Source organism: Myotis nattereri, assembly GCF_964212035.1.
Source record: "Myotis nattereri genome assembly, chromosome: 15".
Classification (NCBI taxonomy): Eukaryota; Metazoa; Chordata; class Mammalia; order Chiroptera; family Vespertilionidae; genus Myotis; species Myotis nattereri.
The window spans coordinates 28,538,872-28,559,554 of NC_138090.1; the positions used below are offsets into that span (position 1 = coordinate 28,538,872).

The 20,683-nt window shown below is 50.9% G+C and overlaps 1 protein-coding gene across 1 annotated transcript; it reads right to left on the reverse strand.

Moving 5' to 3' along the window:
* Window positions 1-900: 900 nt before the first annotated feature.
* LOC308530810 (uncharacterized protein C16orf95 homolog) lies at window positions 901-13,863 on the reverse strand. The gene is made up of 8 exons (XM_081107527.1): window positions 13,731-13,863; window positions 12,647-12,698; window positions 11,818-11,958; window positions 8,609-8,755; window positions 7,954-8,100; window positions 7,096-7,132; window positions 3,122-3,332; window positions 901-1,167 (listed from the first exon to the last, which is right to left on the reverse strand). Exons 3-8 carry the CDS (start codon window positions 11,956-11,958, stop codon window positions 1,149-1,151), a joined length of 702 nt encoding a protein of 233 aa, XP_080963653.1. The 5' UTR covers window positions 12,647-12,698; window positions 13,731-13,863; the 3' UTR covers window positions 901-1,148.
* Between the last annotated feature and the right edge of the window lie 6,820 nt (window positions 13,864-20,683).

Genomic DNA, 20,683 nt, shown 5'->3' on the forward strand with positions numbered 1-20,683 from the left:
TGGTGTCTCGGTGGTTGAGCATCAACCCATGAACCAGGAGGTCACAGTTCGATTCCTGGTCAGGGTACATGCCCTCATTTCAGGCTCGATCCCCAGGAGGGTGCGTGCAGAAGGAGCCAATCAATGATTCTCTCATCATTGATGTTTCTCTCTCTCTCTCTCTGAAATCAATAAAAAAATTTTTTTAAAAACAACAAAAAATCACTCAGCTAAGTGAAAGAAGCCAGACACAGAAGACCCACATGCATGAAATGTGCAGAATAGGAAAAGTCAGAAAGTAGGTTAGTTGTTTCCAGGGATGGGGAAGACGGGGAGGAGGAGTGACTGCTTGGTAGATACAGGGTTTCTTTGGGGGTGACTAAAAAGGTCTAGAATTAGATAGTGGTAAATATACTGAAAACCACTGAATAATATACTTTAAAAAGGTATGTTTTAGCCCTGGCTATTGTGGCTCAGTTGGTTAGAGCATCATCTCATGCACCGAAAGGTCACGGGTTTGATTCCTGATCAGGGCACATACCCAGGTTGTGGATGGAATCGCTGGTCAGGACTTGTATGGGAGGCAACCCACCAATGTTTCTTACATTGATGTTTCTCTCCCTCTCCCTCTTTCTTCTGCTCTAAAATCAATAAAATAAATAAATAAAAGTATATTTTATGGTATGTGAATGGCATCTCAGTTTTAAAAATTCAATTCACATACAACTTTATGCTATTTAAAGTGAGACCCACCTGAAACAGATGCTGAAACCATTTCTGGTCCCTCATCCAGAGGTTCTGCTGTCCTTGGCAGAGGAAAGAGAAACTTGGAAATGGCCCCCATCCCACAGGGACTCAGAGGTAGAAAATAAGTCACTCCTTCATGAGGGGAAATCATTATCAATAAAATAATGGCCACTTTAGAGTTTCACAAACAACATTTATTGATTACATTTATAACAGAATCTCACCCGCATTCACAGCAACTCTGTACAACCAAGAATCCCCCCCATGAGAAATAACTTGGATTGAGTCTTGGGTGTGAATTATGTGATCTGTGAAAAGAGTGGCTATCACAGACTCCTCCTGATTTAACAACTTTCATTAAAAACCTTGATTATGATTGACATTTTTGTTGATGTTCTTGATACTAGCTGAAGATTCCAGCTTCAAACGCCCCAGAAATGGCTGAAAAGCAGAGAGAAAGACAGTTACTAGGAACATCCTCCAGCTGAGCCCACATTGCCCTTGCAGGGCCTGTCAGGAAGCCTCCATGAGGAGGAGAGTGCAGGGTACCCCACATTGGAGGGGGATGCCATCCAGGTGCCCAGTGCACTTAGTCCTGAGGAGCCCAGGCAGGAGAGGGGTGCAGTGAGGCGACGGCAGGGTGCAATCTTAGCTGGCTCACTTTTAGCTATGGGACCTCCAGCAAGTCACGCAACCCCTCAGAGCCTGCTCTCTCCTCCTGGAACAAGGATAGAGTCCCAGCCTTGCAGAACCAGAAAAGGAACGGAATGGAATGAAAGCTTCAGCAGGTCTGATCAAGAAGACAAGCACCCGACTTAGTCACTGTTCCTTGGGGCTCCCTGTTAGGAAGGTTCTGAGCGCGCCCGCCCTCCCGAGGCCTCTCCAATTCTAGCAAGTGTCTGCCAGGCCAACTGATGGGCGGCCAGTGGCTTCTCCTCAGATAAGCTAGTTGTGTAGTTTGGGGTATCTCACAGGGCATCCCACATACACCCCAGCCAGGTAGGATCTCTCTCCTAAACAGCTGCTTGGTGCCTGCACCTCTGCCCTAAGAGCCTGCCTCAAATGCAAACACCTGTAAAGGCATCAGCAATTTTCCTTTGGGCCTACCCTGACCATCTACTTAACAGTCAAGCTTCTTTCTTTGCTCTTCCCAGAGTGGGTACAGAGCAGTCCAACTAAATTTGACATTGAGTTGGCAAGCATAAAAAGAAAGATGAATCTTCATGAAAAGCAAAGGAAAATCTCACAGCGCTGACCTACTCATGCTTACAGGTCATTCCAAGTTGACGAACCCCTGCCCAGGCCCCTTCCTGGGAGCACATGCCCTGAGAGGCTGAGCTCCAGGTCACTTGTAAGTGAATGTGCATCACAGGGCTGTTTATCATCCCAGGGAGTCCAACGCTAGGATAGACAAGTGGGACACAGGGGAAAGGGACTCCCACTTCCGGCCATGGGAGAATGACAAAGACAAAGCTAACCTGCCACAAACTACTAGAAAAATGGGGAAATGACACCTACAACTGTTTTTGGGTGCTGGACATTTTCTAGAATATTCCTCTTACTTACATGGACAAGACAGAAAATTACAAAGCAAACAAGTCAATACATGTAAATTAGAATTATATACATTTACATATTAATATGTATTTGCATGTCTATATACATAGAAGTGTGATAAAAAGGAATTGGACTGGATGGGGTAATGGTTAGGAAACAATGGGTGAACTGGGGCAGAGGCTGCAGGGGGATTTGGAGGAAGAAGGCTTTTCAGAGGAGACTAAAGGAAGAAGCTGGGTAAGGGGAGGCATCCCTTGAACCCTAGAGTCACCCTGGAGGCGGGACTAAGCAGGATTCCAGGTGAGAAATGTGGGGCCTGGTGGAGGCTGGTGGGGTCCAGATTGGTTAAGAGCTTTCCAACATGCAGCCTCGATGACTGAGGCAGCAGGTCCCACCCGAAAAGTGTACTCAAACCCCAGAGGGCTAGCTGGGCGAGCTCTAAGATCCACTTTCAACCCTGACATGATGAAAATGTATGGGAAATAGAACCGGAGGTTTTTGGGGGGCAGGAGGATTTTAGAACTTGGGACAGAAAATAGGTGAAGAAAGGTGGGAGGCCCAAAGTGTCCCGGTCCCCAACATCAGCTCTATCATATCTGATTGCTTTCCCACTAAGCAATGGAATGAGAGAGAAGACACCTGCTTTGGGTATGAGGAAGACTCTGGACTTGATAACGCATAACACTAACCATGGCCACACCCATTTCTCTCTTTTTTGCTGAACTACAACCAAGTTCTCCCACATCTTTGACTCAATTACACCCCAGCAGCCCCTGGGAGAAGCAGCCCAGGGAGTGAGATGGGCCTGGGGCACCTGTGTCCTCACAAGCCTGCTTACCGAATGAACGAGAAAGCCCTCAAGACAGCCTGGAGGAAGGCCAGGAAGCTGAGGCAGAGAGGCAGGAAGGAGGGCTGGGGGATCACTCTCCTCTCCGGGACCAGCTGCCCTTCCTGGTGAAGGGCCTGGAGCTGCAGCCACTTGAGGAGGAGGTGTCTGCTGCAGCAGATCCGCCAGCGGTGGTGCCAGGAGTGTGAGTCCATGGGGGATTCTAGGCAGAGAAAGCGAGTCAGGCCCAGCCTGGGTGTGGGGACAGGCCCATCCTAAATTTGTACACTGCACACCAGACAACCTCCAGAACCCAGGGCAGGAAGCCAAGTGCCCCAACAAGACGGGTCACAGCCCCAGGGTGTGGACACTGAGCCAACATTCATCAAGATGAAGAGGGCTGTTTACTTATTTCCATGGTGATCATGGGGCCTCCTGGCTGTTTTTTGAGTTTTTATCTTTTAGAGCTGGGTACGGAAACATTTATAGATGAAAGGATATGGAATTTAGTTGAGATCTGTTTCTTTTTATTCATTCATTCATTCATTCATTCATTCATTCATTCATTGAAGAACAGAGTGGGTGAAGCTCAGATGAAACCAGGTTGGCGAGGAGCTGATGGTTGGAGCTGAGTGATGAAACATGGGACTTATCTGGGTATTTGAAATTCCCCATAAAACAAAGTTAACAGCAATCACAACCACCAGTGGGACTCCTGTGCTCCCATCTCCTTGACCCTCTCAGGTTTCTAGACACCTACTTTGTAAATACGCGCCCTCCTGATAGTACAATTCATGTATTTACTATACTACTAATGCATTACTATAAAAATTCTAAGCAAAAGCAGAGAGAAGAAAAGCACATGAGCCCCCTCTTTACAAGGAAAATACAAGATGAGAAATACAGATTCTCTCTTTAAACAGAAATCAGTCCTGGCCAGTGTTTCCAAGTTGTTAGAGCATCGGCCCACACACCAAAGGGTCTTGGATTCGATTCCTGGTCAAGCGCACGTCCCTGGGTTGCAGGGGGCAGTGTGGGAGGCAACCAATTGATGTGACTCTCTCACATCCATCTCTCTCTCCCCCCCATTCCCTTCCTCCCTTCCATTCTCTAAAAAAAATCAAGTTCCTCTGAATGAAGCTCTCAAAGGGACACATGCTAATTCTCCTTGTACAGTGAGACTGCCCTCTCCATCCTCTCCAGTGAACACCTCTGGCTTGAATGGGTTTGAGGGCTTGAAAAATTATTAATATTAACTGCCTGAACTATAAAACAATGGTTGGAGTAAAAATTAATACTGTTCTTGCTGTTGTTTTTAATCCTCACCCAAGGATATTTTTCCTATCGATTTCTAGAGAGTGGGAAGGAGGAGGAAGTGGGGAAAGAGAAACACTGATGTAAGACAGATACATCGATTGGTTGCCTCCCTACCTGAGCTGGGGAACCTGCAACCAAGGTACATTAATCAGGAATCAAACCCATGACCCTTTGGTCTGCGGGCTGACATTCTAACCACTGAGAAAAACTGGCCAGGGCTAATACTGTTTTTTATCAATGTATCAGTAGACATATATGATTCAATAATAAACGAACTGCGTGTTTAGATTTACTTAAAGATGCAGAGTATTATTCAAAGTCAAAAGCAACCAATAAAAATAAACCTATAAATGTGTGTGATTATACAATTAGAATAGCAGTGTGGCCCTAGCTGGTTTGGCTCAGTGGATAGAGCGTTGGCCTGCAAACTGAAGGGTCCGGGTTCAATTCTGGGCAAAGGCACATACCTCAGGTTGCAGGCTCAATCCCTGGCCCTAGTTGGGGTGCGTGCAGGAGGCAACCAATTAATATGTGCTCTCACACTGATGTTTCTCCCCCTTCCTTCCACTCTCTCTAAAAATCAGCGGGGGAAAAAATCCTCAGGTGAGGATTAACAAAAAAGCAAAAGCCCTGTTAGGATACAGAAAGGGCTGGGCAGTGTATGTCTGAGGTGACAGTCACTGGTAACCCATGAGGGCAGGGAGGAGGGTAGCTAAGGGCCCTACAAAGAGAAATTGGGGTGGGGGTGCATAATGAACAAAACAGAAAGCAAAACATTGGCTCTAGTTTCAGATACAAAAGCTAAAAATCACTTTATTTAAAAAACTCTATACCAGTAGAATAGTAGGACAAACTGCTGCTCTTTTTTTGTTGTTAATTCTTACCCGAGGATATTTTTCCATTGATTTTTAGAGTGGAAGGGATGGGGAGAAATATCAACGTGAGACAGCGATTGGTTGACAACTGCACGTGCAACCCAGGTAGGTTCCCTTGAATGGGAATCGAACCTGTGACCTTTAGGTGCGCAGGTCAACACTCTCACCACTGAGCAATGCTGGCCAGGGCCAGGGCTTTTGCTTTTAAATTTGTATGGGCTTGCTTTTGTTTTTCTATGTCACAATGTTTTTTCTCTGGGGGAGGGGGTCCATTTCACTGTCCCCAACAACTGCATTCTCTAGGTGCCCAGTGCCACATTTCCAATACACCCCCACTGATGTCCATTCTCCCAAAATATTGCTTCCAATATTTTGCCCTGGAAATCACTGCTGCAGACGGGTGCATGTGGGAGCATCTACAAACATGATCGGATGTGGTCTTGCTGGATTAAGGGTTATACATAGTATGAAATTTGACACCTCCAAATTGCCCCCCTGGCAAAGGCTGTGATAATTTACACTTCTCCTAATTGTGTTACTTTTATAATCAGGAAAAAATATGAATCTTTTGCAACATGAAGAGATGGGCATGCTGAGTAGTGGCCCTTCACTTCCCAAGCATGCTCCCACCCAGCTTCTCTTGGGCTCTGAGAGGGCTGCTCAAACTACTCGCCCGTCACAGGAACCCTGGCATCGGGCATCCAACCTCCTATCGCGCTATCCACCCATTTCCTCCTGTGTTTACAGATTCCATCAAGGTGTGCTCACTTCTCAGAGCCTGGCTACAGCATGCCAAGGGGAGGACATGGTACAAGCTCACAAAACATGTCCACTCCTTTGCTCACGTGCAATGTGGAGAACACAGACGTTCTGGACATCAACACCAGAAAGGGTCTTCAAGAGCAAATCCAACCCACTCATTTGAGAGACAATGGATATAGCGGTCAGGGTGCAGATGCCACCCTTGTATAGTATGAGATGAGTGCATAACTGAATATAGATACGGGGTCACAAATGGATATGTATTTTGTCATGAATATGTACTACTTCATGAACGTATGAATATGTATGTACTATGCCATGAATATATGAATGTGTATATTCTAGGTCACAAACATGAATGTATGAAGATACTGTGTATTAAATATATGCAAAAATATGGTATCACGAACAGAGAATGTTATGAATATACAATGTAGAAATGTGTACTATTTTATGAATATATAAACTATCATAAATATATGCATATACAACACACACAGAATGTCATAAATTATAGACAATTAGAGATTTAAAAAAAAAACACTTTAAATGCCTTCTAACTCCAGGCTGCAAACTGGTTTCATCTTAAAAACCAATGCTGGCCTAGCCGGCGTGGCTCAGTGATTGAGGATTGACTTATGAGCCAGGAGGTCACAGTTCAGTTTCTGGTCAGGGCACATGCCCGGATTGTGGGCTCAATTCCCAGTGTAGGGCATGCAGGAGTCAGCGGGTCACTGATACTCTCTCATCATTGATGTTTCTATAGCTCTCTCCCTCTCCCTCCCTCTCTGAATTCAATAAAAATAAATTTTTTACAAAATGCTGATAGATGGGTCAAGTCTGAGGCTTCCCTGGGTTCACTGGGAAAAGTCGGTGGGTGATTAGTGATGCCTGGAAATAGCGCGGGGGCAGAAGTGCTATGTGTGCCCGTCTGTGGATGCCTGTGTGTTGCAGGCACCTGGGATAAGAGAAGTCTCCCTGTCCCCAACACGATGGTCAGGAGACCCCCCTGCCTTCCCGGGGGAGATTTACCTTTAATGCTTTTAAAACTCTGCTGCCTTCTCACCACCTAAAAGAAAAGCATGTCAGCAAACGTGTCCACCCTGGTGATCCATGGGCAGGAAGGAGGATTGGGTCTGGAAACCACAGAGGCCATGGCCAGCGCAAAACATCAGTGCCCTGGTCTCCTTTTAAAAGGATTCTGGGTCTTAATTCTGGGGACAGTTTACTGCTTGATGGTGGAAACCCAGCAACTGGAATGTGGGTGAAGGCAGAGGGAAGCTCTAATACTGCCCAGGATACCATGGGATAAGGGTGCCAGGGGCTAAGGAGGGCTGGACCTGGCCAACCTGCAGTCACTGCCTTGCAACCCAGAGCCAAACAAAGCAAAGAGCCAAGACAGAAACTCAGAGCAATGGTCCTTCCTCGATACCCTCCCTCCTGCCACCACCCTCCATGCCTGCCAGGGGTGGGGTTAGAAGAACAGGATGCTCAGACAGGCTGAGAGAGCTAGAACGGGGGGAGGGAGGGAAGAGGTGGTGGAAAGGAGGAGAGAAGGGGATAAGGAAGCAAGCAAGGTGGTGTAAGGGGGGAAGGAGAAGAGGAAGAGGAGAAGGTGGCAGTAGAAATGGTGGTAAGGAGGGCAGCAGAGACAGGCACCCTCCTCAGAGAGCAGCATGCCCACCCCCACCCCCCCACCCTCCTCCCCGCTTCCCAACCACACCCCACCTCTGTGCTGCTCTGCCAGGGCTTTCAGAGGACCCTCCCACAGGACGTCAATGGAGGCCTCTGTGGGGAAAGAACCCAGCACCCTCCCCCCTCACCTCTGGGTCCCCCCAAAGGCCTGCCCTCTCTCTCTCAGGCTCCTTGCTGTGAGAGCCTCCCTCTTACCTTCTTGCAAGACCTCAGGACCCGGGGCACCCAGTAGGGCATCACAGCCTGATCCCTAGGCACCGGGAGATAGCCCCCAGAGTGGTGATCTGGGCAGGGGCACTCCTTGGTGGCTCTGGGGATATCAGTCTGGACCATCTTTTGGATCTAACAGAGAGGAAGGGAAGAGGTGGATGGAGCTGTGCCCAAGATAAACTTAGCCTCAGGGACAGCCTGGTGAGCTCCTCTCCACATCCCTCCCACAAGCACACGCCAACACCCCAGCTGAGGGAGTAGGGGTGGGAGGCACAAGCACCTCCATGGTTCCCCTGCCCTCACTACCCACCTGGATGACTGATCCCTAATCCTAACCCTGGATCCTAATGTTTGACCATAATACCTAGTCTAAACTTAGCTAGTGCTAAGATGGTAGGAGAAATGGTGGTAAGGAGGGCAGCAGAGACAGGCACCCTCCTCAGAGAACAGTGGACCCCCCTTCCCAACCACACCCCACCTCTGTGCTGCTCTGCCATGGCTTTCAGAGGACCCTCCCACAGGACGTCAATGGAGGCCTCTGTGGGGAAAGAACCCAGCACCCTCCCCCCTCACCTCTGGGTCCCCCCAAAGGCCTGCCCTCTCTCTCTCAGGCTCCTTGCTGTGAGAGCCTCCCTCTTACCTTCTTGCAAGACCTCAGGACCCGGGGCACCCAGTAGGGCATCACAGCCTGATCCCTAGGCACCGGGAGATAGCCCCCAGAGTGGTGATCTGGGCAGGGGCACGCCTTGGTGGCTTTGGGGATATCAGTCTGGACCATCTTTTGGATCTAACAGAGAGGAAGGGAAGATCTGAAGGTGGATGGAGCTGTGCCCCAGACACACTTAGCCTCAGGGACAGAGCCCGGTGAGCTCCTCTCCACATCCCTCCACAAGCACACGCCAACACCCCAGCTGAGGGAGCAGGTCTCCCCTTCATAACATTCTGGGGCAAGAGGCACCAGCATCTCCATTGTCCCCCTGCCCTCACTACCTACCACTTGTACCTCTGAATGCAGTGGGACTCTGAATGGCAAGTGGTGCAGGGGCAGGACACACAGGTTGGAGCCAAGAGACCTGGCTCTGTCCTGAGCCTGGTGGCCTCTAGGAACAGCCCTTGGGCACAACATTCAGTCCCTCTAAGTGTCAGCATTCTCAGGCATAAAGAGGGCTTTGCCAGCATTTTGATAACATTGATCAGAATCTAAAATCACAGTCTTCGATCCAGCGATGGACTCCTGAGACTGCATCCCAGGACTTGTGTACATCTGCAAAATGTGTGCACAGAACACTCACTGCAGCATTGGCTGTTGTGACCGAAGAGCCTGAATGCCCATCAATAAAGAACAGTAAGTGATGAGAGGAGGGGACAGAGGAAATGGAATGGCCTTTGGTAACAAGGTAATGTAGTCTGTCAGACATGACGTGAAGTGGGAAATATAGCACTGTAAGCACATCACTGTACTATTTGCGGTTTTAAAAAGAATATATGTGTAGTATTGCTTGTACATGAGTTGTGGTGGGCCACATCCAATTCTTCACCCTTTCCCTGCAGCCTCCCCCTTTGCCATGTGACTGCAGTTCCTTCCAGCAGGGACAGGGTAGACCCCACCCCTCAACTTTGTTTAGACCAGGGTTGCCAGCAGAATGAAGAGGGAGAGCCAGATCTGGACCTGGGCTAAAGGATCCTCAGAGGTTTCCAGCTGCTCTTACTCATTTGTCATTGCCATGGGAAGACCATGCCTGAGCAAGCCCATCAGCCTCAAGATCATTACACATGGGGCTGGGCTGCCCCCCAGACACACACATAACATTGACTGCTCTTTCAAGCCAGGAGTTGGGTGACTTATTACACATCACTAGTGAAAGAATATGCCAGCTTAGGTAGCAAGATGTTAGTAAAGGAAGGGGGCGAGGGAATCAACCGTTATTATGCATAATCAACTAGAGAGCATAGGCTTGCTTCCCTGGGAAGTTACAGCTTCATACACTCCCCAGGGAACAGGCTAGCACAGTAAAGGGGAGGTAAGCACGTGTGCAGTAGGAGCCAAGATGGTGAGCATAGCCTGTCAGTCTAGCCCGGGAAAATAATACACTGGTTAAGAGTTGGTCCCATTGAGCCCAGTAATGCGCACTAGCCCCGTTCATTTGCGCATCCTCTCTCCATAGTAACCAGGTGGCCCTAGAAGCCCCAGGGACTCCAAATGCAGGCTCCCAAGTGGGAGCCTGGGTCCAGCAGCACAGCAACGGTAGTAGCTGGGAATGGCGCTAAGCTACCCGGATGGGACTGAGACTGCTGACACCAGACCAATGGCAAAGAATCTTTGGACACTTGCCTTCGTTTTGGCCTTGAAGAACAAGAGGCTGGACTTTTTCCATGGCAGGAGGGTCGGAAATGGGACACTGGGGACCCAGGGGCACTCTTTTGGTTTTGCATCTGGTGCCACAAATTACCACGTCACACCCTCCCATACGTGGGTCTCTTGAATGTCTTCCTAGAGACCCCGTCTAACAGCACTGTTTCCACCGGTAGCAGATACACACAGAAAATCTCCAGGACACACAGCAAGCCTTGGGGTGGGGACTGGGCAACAGGAAAGGGGGCGGAGGCATGCTCCTTTGTACTGCTGGAATTCCCAACCATGCGCACGTCACACATTACAGAAAATAATAAAAACTACTTTTGAGTGATCCTGTTGACTTCCCAAAGCTGCCAGGAGCACCAGACAACCTGTATGAGATGTGCCGCAAAGCACAGATGACTCTCCAGAGGAAGGGCTGAGGGGATCTGAGGGCTTAGGCAAAGGAGAAGACCTAACAAGGCCTGGGGCACTCAGGACCCTCCCCAACCTCTGCACCTCTTGCCACCATGGCATGGACACCCCACCCCCTTGCCTGTGACCCCTTTGCTTGGCAGGATGAGGACACCCTGGCCAGTTCTACCCAGTCTACTAACCACTTGCTGAGTGCATGCTCCCTGGCAGGTGCTGCACTAGAAGCACATGGAACCCCATCCTGTCCACTGGGGGTCACTACACCACACCATCCATGGGAAATAATAAATGCCGGGAGGACGGGGAACAGGAGCTAGGAAAGCATTCCAAGCCAGAGGAGGCTTTCCAAGAGAGTCACTGAACCAGGTCCCAGGGGCTGGCTAGTGGAGAAAGCAGCAGAAGAGCACGAGCCTATTTGACAGCCCTCAAGGGTGTGGGTAACGGAGCTAACTTCACGGGCACACCTTAGAGTTTGTCCATGCAGCAATCACTTCCTCCCTCTTATTAAGAGAACCCAATGCCCTAGCCCCGTGGTCGGCAAACTGCGGCTCGCGAGCCACATGCGGCTCTTTGGCCCCCGAGTGTGGCCCTTCCTAAGCCTTAGGAGTACCCTAATTAAGTTAATAACAATGTACCTACCTACATAGTTTAAGTTTAAAAAATTTGGCTCTCAAAAGAAATTTCAATCGTTGTACTGTTGATATTTGGCTCTGTTGACTAATGAGTTTGCCAACCACTGTCCTAGCCAGTTTGGCTCAGTGGATAGAACATCAGCCTGCAGAATAGAGTCCCAGGTTCAATTCTGGTCAAGGGCACCTACCTTGGTTGCAAGCTTGATCCCCACCCCGATCAGGGTGCATGCAGAAGGCAACCAATGTGTCTCTCTCACATCGATGTTTCTCTCTCTCCCCCCACTCTAAAAATCAATGGGAAAATATCCTCAGGTGAGGGTTAACCAAAAAAAACACCCATTCATATAATTCTGATTATATGAATCAGACTTATGACTCTGAGAAGTGACTGGTCCCCTGAAGTTTACCCCGGACCCAGATAAAGAACCCCGGGTTCAAGTCACCTACCTGCTTTTGGGGTCTCAGGGACAGAGGCACCCAGTAAGGTAGAGCTGCCTCAGCCCTGGGCACCGGTAGGCGGCCCCCAAATCTGGACTGGGACTCACAGCAGAGGGGCTCCCGGTGAGCAGCACTGGGGACAGGACACATCTGAGCAAGAGCCAGAAAAGACAATCGAATGTGATGCTGCGTTTGTAACGGAGGCCAAGGGACGCTCTGGCAGAGTAAGCCAGTGCTCAGAGAGCCAGGGCGGAGGCAAGATGTCCGAGGGCAGGGACGGCCTCATCTCCTACTGCAGCTCAGAAAGGGGCAGGCTACCATGGCTCGCCCTCCTAAGTCAGGTGGTAGGGACAGCCAGAGCCCGCAGAACAGGGGTGCTGGGGCTGGTGGCCGCTTCCTGCCGCACTGCCACGAGAAATACAACCAACCCTAGTGGAGAGACGATGGCTCTCTTTCTGATTACGTGTCAATCTGCATCCAGTGCTTTCCACTTGCAAAGGCTCCCACATCCATCCCCTGTGATCCTGCCCCCCCACGAGCAGGAAGGAGAGGGGAAGTCATCCTCTTCAGGGCAGATGAAGGAGCGGGTGCCCAGAGCAGGTACATTAGAGGGCAGCGCGGGTTGTCCCAGGCCTCCCGAATCCCCGCCTCAGAGCGTCATGAGGAACTGGGGGCTGGGGATAGGCAGTGGGTGACACTACACAGAGCTTTGGGGGGCTTGGTGATGGCCCTACACCCTGAACTCCTGTGTACAACATACCCTCTCCTGAAGGCTACTTCTGACCCACCTCTCCGCTCTCCCCACCCCACAGGGGTGTGCTGGGTCTGCTCTCCTTACCAAAGGATCTGTGAGGCACACTCCTTTCCCGGGGGTTTGAAATGTGCTCTTCCTAGAAAAAAAAGAGCATGAGGTTGAGAAAGCTCTGGGCTTTGTGTAAACTGGGTACAGGAGTGCTAGGGTGAGGGCCTGGGCCGCCTTCTTGGAACTGGCTCGTATCATTAAGCCCCAGGGGTGTAAGGGGTCATCCTTCTAAGCCTAAGAGGGGGTCTGGGTGGTGGGTTATTGCGGAACCCTCACTGTGAACCGATGGCTCAGGCACACTCCAGCCAGGCCCTTGGGGGAAGGCAGGACATTCCCACCGGTGAGAGCTTCCCAAGGCATGGAGCTGCCCCGCACACCTACGATGCTTCTCAGTCCCTCCCCAGCTTGCTTAGAATGCGGAAGGAAAACAGTGTCAAAACCACATTTAATTAAGTTCCGGCGGCATGAACGGGATGCGTCAGGTGTTTGGTAATATGGAAACTGTAAATGATACAAACGTTTTCTGAGTGTCAGTATTATCCTCATCATTGCTACTTCATCAGAGCAATAACCTGAAAACCAGAAGAGTGACACAAGTGTTTTTGTGTCTATTACCGTAACTATTATTGCTATTTGATTACAACAGCTTCCGGTCATTGTGATCAAGTCACCCGGCTAGTATTTGAAGGCAGAGGAAGTGGGCAGAGCCCCGCATCGCGGCCAAGCACCCCGCTTCCTTGGGGGCCACAACCGGCTCCGTTCACGTGGCTCCCCGGGGCTGGAGCCCGGCTCCCCAGGCGGGAAGTTTGGCCCCGCTGCTGGGAGAGGAGCCACAGCACCCAGAAAAGCCGAGCGGGAGACAAGGCTAACACCCTGGACCGCAGCGCCTGCCTGCGCACCGGGATACGCCCACCTGAGGACCGGCACCGGCTCCCCAGCGAGACAGCAAACTGCCCTGCGCCTCCATCCCGCGCTCAGTGCGGCCCCCGCCCGCCTGCGCGGCACACGCCACTGCGGGGCGGGGCCGCCCCAACAGACCCAACGGACGGACGCCGAGGGCTCCGGCGGGGGGCCGGCTGAGAGCCGCGCTGAGACGGCCGCGGAGGAGGGCGATGCTCACTGAGACGTGGCGACGCAGACGGAGACGAACACGCGAGGCGCTTCGCAGGCGGTCAGCCTCTCCCTCACACAAGGTCCTCCTCGCACCGCGGACCAAGCCCCTGCTGCCAGCCGTTGTTCTGGGTCCGCCCCCCCCCCCCGCGCACCCCGCTGATTGGCGCATCTCCAGCCAATTAAGCGCTACCTCCTAGGCACGTGCACTTAGCTGGCGGCTGATTGGTTCCTAGTGGAACTGACCTCGGGGTTGGCGGGTTAACGGATGGGACAGGGTGGTCCTGGATGGAAAGCCCAGCAACGGTCATCGGGATGCCCAGTCACCGTTTGCGACGGATGGCCCGCGGGGCGCCCCAGCGGTGAGCGGGGGGGATGGGAGCGGGAGAGGGGCCTGTCCACCGGAAGGAGAGAAGTCGGTGCGACCCTTGCCCGCCGCGCGGATGCGGGCCCAGGGCAGGTTCCAGGGAGCCAGGACGCCTCTCGGCATGAGTTTATCACACGCAGCACTTGGCATATAACAGTACTTACTACTTGTATTTGAAGTTGTTCATTGTTCTTCTGGAATTTAGACTTAACTGTGCACCGCATTTCACTCGCTGAATCTGACAACCCTACCGATGGGCTCAAATTGTGGCTTTTAGAGAAATGTGCGTTTCTCGAGCGACCTGAGGTTTAAGATTTAAGAGGCCGTGGAATTCAAAGCGGCTGCCGCCCCGAGGGACCAGCTGCCCCTTAGTCTCCCTTCCTCCTCCTTCACTCCTGCACGGGTGCCCGCGCTGGGCAGTTGCTAAAATGAAAACAGGATTATGTCTTCACATTTTCATAAAACCAAATACTTTCTGCCTCTATATGTTCCTTTATCACAAATTTCATTTTGCATTTTTTGGAAACGAGTTTTTACCCACTTTTCAGTATTTTCCTGCTGACTTTAATACTCTCAATATTTGTCCAAACCATCATAAAAGGAACTGTAGCCCTGATGGGCAGTGCCCCCCATGTGTTGCACTCTAACCGTGGAGCGAACAGGGGTGCCCCCAGGCACTGCTCAGCTGTCTTGGCTCTGCTATTTGACCATCAAGGGCGGGACTGAGCAGGACTGAGCAGTACACACATGAATGCTCTCCTGGCAGCACCCATGCTGATCGGGCAGTGCCCCTCCCGGATTCGCTGCTAAAAAGCGCAAACATTACCCCCTGTATCTGTGGTTATGAGTGTCATCACTGGCCTCTTAATAGCTAATGAGAAAATTATCCAGGACTCTCCTGGATAGCATTTTATGTGCAGCTAGCTGTCATGTTTCTGTCCACCTTGGAGTGCTCTTGGCTTCCCTGCCATTTCCCTTCTCAGCCCACTGGAGCATGGCTATAGCATGGAGGACAGGCTCATGACCCTCGCAAGCTCTGGTCCTTACCACTGAGACACTGTCTTGTCGTTTCATGTTAAGAACAGCCCGTCACTGTTTTAGCCATCCCCACCAAGAATGGCTAAAATTAAAAGCACTGAAGATACCAAGTTTTTGCGGATGTGGCAGGTGGGACCCACATACATTGCTCATGAAATAGATACAACTGTGCTGGCAAACTGTTTGGCAGTATTATAAAACCTAAACATGAATATTCGATAACCAGCAGTTCCTTGCCCAGTTATACACCCAAGAGAAATGAGAGCATATGTCCACCAGAAGACATGGGCAAAAAACATCCACAGCAATCTTCTGTTAACAACTCCAAACTGGAAATGACCCCAATGTCCATAGGAGAAAAGTTTTAAAAAATACTTATGGCCTATTCACATGGAACACAAACACACAATCGTAGCCCCCAACAAAGTAGATGAAGCCCACAGAAGCCAGACCCCAAAATGTACATGTGATTCCACCTGTACGATGTTCAAAGCCAGGAAAGCAAATCTACCATGCCAGCTGGTGATCCCAGGGACACCCCACCCACCCGGCTCCACGTGTTCAGAATAACAAGGGCCTGATCCCAGTCCTCGCCCTGCCTCCTGGGTCTAGGTCCTCACCTGCCTCCTGGCCTGGCCCACAAGGTGCTCAGCAGACACACTCTGAATGACTGTCTGAGCAAGAGCAACCTGTGAATTCCTGCGTATATCGGGCAAGTCTCCTAACTTTTCCAAGCCTCAGTTTCAAAGCTAAACTAGTAACAACCATAGAACCGATCCCACAGGAAGTTTGAGAAGATCAGGTAAGACAGAGCATGAAAGGTGCTGGAGAGCCAGGCACATGAACCATCGGTACCTGAGTGTATTTCCCCCCCATATTTCCCTCTCCTTTCCCACTTCAAGCAAGGGTGGCTCAATGCCACTGTCACAGGAGGGAAGCGGGACTAGAGAAGCCTGTGGTTGCCGAACATTTCTGTGCCAGGCTTTTGTTTCCAAAGTTCCCAGGGAAAGGAAGGGGGGGCAGAGTGAGGGCTGAGTCCCTGAATCACGGTGCAGTTACAGTGCAGTGTGTTCACCAGCCAGAGGTCCCTGCGTGAGAGCACAGGGGGGACTGCATTTAGCCTGCGCTCAGCCTGATTGACCCACCACAGGCGTGGAAGAGTTCTACAAATCTAAATCCTGGATTAAGTTAAAACATGATTTTTGAATAAAATCTAAAAACTATAAGCTTTAAGATTTCATGTTCCTTATCGGGGGACTTCTGAGTCTCTTGGAAGTCAAAGTATCCCTTTCCAGTCAGGCCATGTAGTGGGTCTGGGTTAAGATGCCAGGCGCCACTGATTTGCGTTGGTGTGATCTGTGATAATGGCTCCTGTATAGAGGATGCTCACTTTCTCACCCATACTGGGGCCTAGGTTATGTGCCCGGTGCCCACTGGTGGACATCATGTGCAATTCTGCTGCCAAACTCTTACCCTTTCCTCCTGGGATCACGGGTTATTCTCCTCGCTTCTCAGTCTGTGACGTTCTAGCGTTCTCTCTTCAGTGAGCTGTGTGACTTCAGCATCTCGGTCTCCCTTCTGTCCTTTACTGTATCCTCCTGCTGTGGGTCACAGAGCCCACTCTCACCCTCCTCCTGCCTGTCATCAGAGCGCTGTGAAAGGGGCACAGCCCAAGCCAGACAGCCAGGCTCGGAGAGTTTGTTCATTTTCAAATGCCTCTGTCACCATCACACCCTCTTCCCCCCCACACACACCCCTCCACACCAAGCACCCACATCCTAGTGCTTTCCCTGAGATCACCAAAGCCTCCTCGGGGGAAGAGGGGTTCTGAGAAGTGTCTCACTTGCCTGTGGTGCCCAATGGAAGCTTGCCAATCCAACCATGGAACACTGAGAACAGAGAGAAGCGCCTTGGTGACGGGCATTCAGCCAGCCCCTAGCTCCATCCTGCATCCTGGAGGGGCCTGAGAAGAGGACAGGAATTGGGTCTAGGTCCTCGCCTGCCTCCTGGCCTGGTCCGCAAGGTGCTCAGCAGACACGCTCTGAAAGACTCTCTGAACAAGGGTGACCTATGAGTTCCTCCTGTTGCCTGGGCTCCCACGTTGGTATGGCAGCTGCCCTGAGCTGTGTCCAGGCACCTGTGGTCCAATGAGTGGTCACAGTGGCTCTGTGAGGTGGGCTCCAGCACTGAGCCGCCAGCAGGCGGGTCCCCTGAGACAGCGTTGGGGCAAGCGGCGTCAGCTCTTCTCTCTCAGCCCTCCAACCCAGTCCAGCAGTCCACAACTCCTTAGCCAGAGTCCTGTCATTTTCCACGTCAACCCTTACCAGAATCCCCACAGCAGCCTGCTGGGGACATCTCCCACCACCTTTTTCACCTGTAGTCCCTTCTCAACTTGACAGCCAGAGCCATCTTCTGAGCCTTACCAGAGGTCTTCAGGGGCTCCCAGGTAGAGCCCTGTTCCTCACAGTGTGGGAAGGCCCAACGGATGCCGTGTGATCTGTGCCTGTGTGAATACAAACACGCATGTGCACATCCCATTTCCAATGACAGTTTCAGGCAAACTGATGGCATTGTGGTGTTACCCAACTCAAGGGGTCCTGCCTGGGGTGTCCTATTCAAGACGTGGTTGTTATTAGGTAGTTTTATTTACTTGCAGCAAGTAAAGGAGATTGACACCCAAAGCTCTGTCTCCCCGGACGGAGGCTTAGCCATGACTTGTATACACTATTTGGTTAATTACATGTTCATTTCTTCTTGGCAGTTGCCTAAACTTATTAGGTTGGGTTCTGCTCAAGCTCATCCTTTGAAGTTGCCTCTGCAAAGTACTGTACTACATTTTACATTCAGCAGCAATTGCATTTAGTAATATTAAGAACTGCCCAGACTTTGGGACCTTCGTCTTATCTAACAGTGGCTTTCTTCTACTCTCTAAATACTTCTGAGAGCGTTTAGTCAGATTACATTCCAGATCTTCTCCCCAAAATACAGAGAGGTTAGCCTACGTTAACACTGGGAAGGCCCATAAATTGGGGTATTTTTTCAAGTTCAGGAAAAAATGACCACATCCCACAGCACTCTTAACAGCTGGAACACAAAGGTAGTGAACAGAATAAAAGGCTCCAAAAGCACACATCTGCCTTCTCCAAACTCAGAGTCAAACATCTGGCTGCTCGGAGCCTATACACCAGACGCTGTGGCCACAGGAACTTAGGAAATTTCGATTCCTGTGACCAAGTTCACTAAGTGACAAAGGGACTGAGCAGGTTTCTGTTCCTTTGACACTAAAAAGTGACTCACTGGCAGTGCGAGGAAACCTGGGCAACCATAAGCTCAACAGCCCCGAAGTGTCGTCAAGGTGGAGAGAATCAGTCTTGGCTGCAGCATCCAACTCCAAGTTCTCAGTGAAAGAAAGCCTGTTGCTCTGACCGTTTGGCTCAGTGGTTGGAGTGCTGGCTGGCGCTCTGAATGATTGGGGTTCAATTCCTGGTCAAGGGGATGTGCCTTGGTTGTAGCTTTGATCCCCGCCCTGGTCTCAGTGTTTGTGGGAGGCAATTGATGTGTCTCTGTCATGTCCATGGTTCTCTCTTTCCCTCTCTTCCTTCCCTTCCTCTTTCTCTAAAAATTAGTGGGGGGAGGGGGGAGGGGGAAAAGGATGAGGGAAGAGGAGGGGCGAAGAGAAAGCCTGTCATGTCAACTTGGCCCCTGGGCTAGATCTGCATGAAGCAGGAAAGGAGGCCCACCTGCATCTAGCTCGTCAGACCACTGTGTGCACTCCCTGCTCTCCTCGCTGGCCAGGAGGACTTGCCTGGGCCTGAGCTGGGGTCAGGACAGAGGGCATGGGAGGAAGGGAGCAGAACAGCAAGCACCAGCCACAGTGAGCCAGAAGCCCAGACTTGGGCATGTGGTCAGAGAGGAAGGTCCCAGTCTGCACTGCGGAGTCGGGAATTCTCCCATGGCTAGGTGGCCTCCAAACCTGTTTACACGCAGCAGTGGACACTGGAGGTCTGAACTGGATGAGCAGATATAACTGGAGATACGCCAGGCCTGTGTCTCATAGCTGAAAAGAAAGGTTCATTTGCAATAAACATCCAGCCCTAACACAGAAGAATCTCCAATGACTTGTGCCTGAAATCTCCATTCACATCCTCTTCCGTTGAGTAGCAGAGAACAGAGTATGTCCAAGCATACAGATGCAGGTGTTTCTTGCAGTCCACACGACAGGCTTGCCTCACCCAACCTCCCAACAGCAAGGTGGCAAGCAAAGGTGGCGCCAACAATGGAAAAATGTCTAAGGATCCTCCTCCCCTGGTCGGCAAACTGCGGCTCGCGAGCCACATGCGGCTCTTTGGCCCCTTGAGTGTGGCTCTTCTTAAGCCTTAGGAGTACCCTAATTAAGTTAACAATGTACCTACCTATATAGTTTAAGTTTTAAAAATTTGGCTCTTAAAAGAAATTTCAGTCGTTGTACTGTTGATATTTGGCTCTGTTGGTTAATGAGTTTGCCGACCACTGTACCTAGGCCCACCTGCCAGCCTTCCCAAATCAAGCACCACATGGGCATTGCTGGTCCCTAAAATGGGTCGTTCAGGTCTAGTTAATTCTTTCGAAGTTAATTCATGCAGGAAGTTCTGATGAGCTGCCTGACCATTCCTGTGACCGAGGAAGCCAGCTGGTGCTGGGTCCCTGCATACTCTCTGCTGAACTGGAAACCAAGCGCTAGCTGGCTGAGGACACATCAGAGGGGAAACAACGCGTGTTCTGGACTACCGGCGACTGGCCTTGCCTGGCGTCACTGCGGGCACTGCCAGGACAAGACCCCACAGGCCCTGGCCCCTCACCTCACTCCAGAGACAGGCCCGATGTGAATGCTGTCAGCAGCCCACAGCCCAGGGTTATTTTAGTCATTATTTGTAGAAGCCGTGTATAGACCCTAACACTGGAGGCAGGTTACAGCATTCGGAGTTTAGATTGGTTTTGAATCAGAAATACTCATCTTCTATCCGTGTGAGCTTTACAATGCTTAGGGGAGGCCTCCGATGGAGATGGAGTTCCTTAGAGCAGCGGTCACCAACCTTTCGGACCTCACGGACCACCAGTTGGCAAACACTGCCTTAGAGCGAGCCTCGGGCTCTAGGTAAAATAGGCATTTTCTTGACTTTATTTAAGCAATGGTGAAACATAGAGAACAAGGGCTTGCATGCCCAGTGGTCCATTTTCATTTTCATCAAAGCTTCACGGCCATAATTATCACGTGGGTTCAGGGCCGGCCACACTTGGCACGAGAGTAAAAGTCATTCTGCAAGACAGGAGCAGTGACAATGCTTTCAGCCTCAGTCTTGCCGAAGATGTGGAAACTGGGACCATGCCTCGACTGCAGGACTGCCAGAAGGATCTGGAAGGTGAGCAATGGGCATGCATCTCTAATGAGATTCAGCTGACAGCGCCAGGCAGATGAACCCTGCAGCTGCCCAGGAGGGACCTCACCTTCTCCACTTGCCTCTCTCGGGTCTCCACGGAACCTCTTAGGAGGACCAGTTTGCCACTTAGGGGTTGTGTCC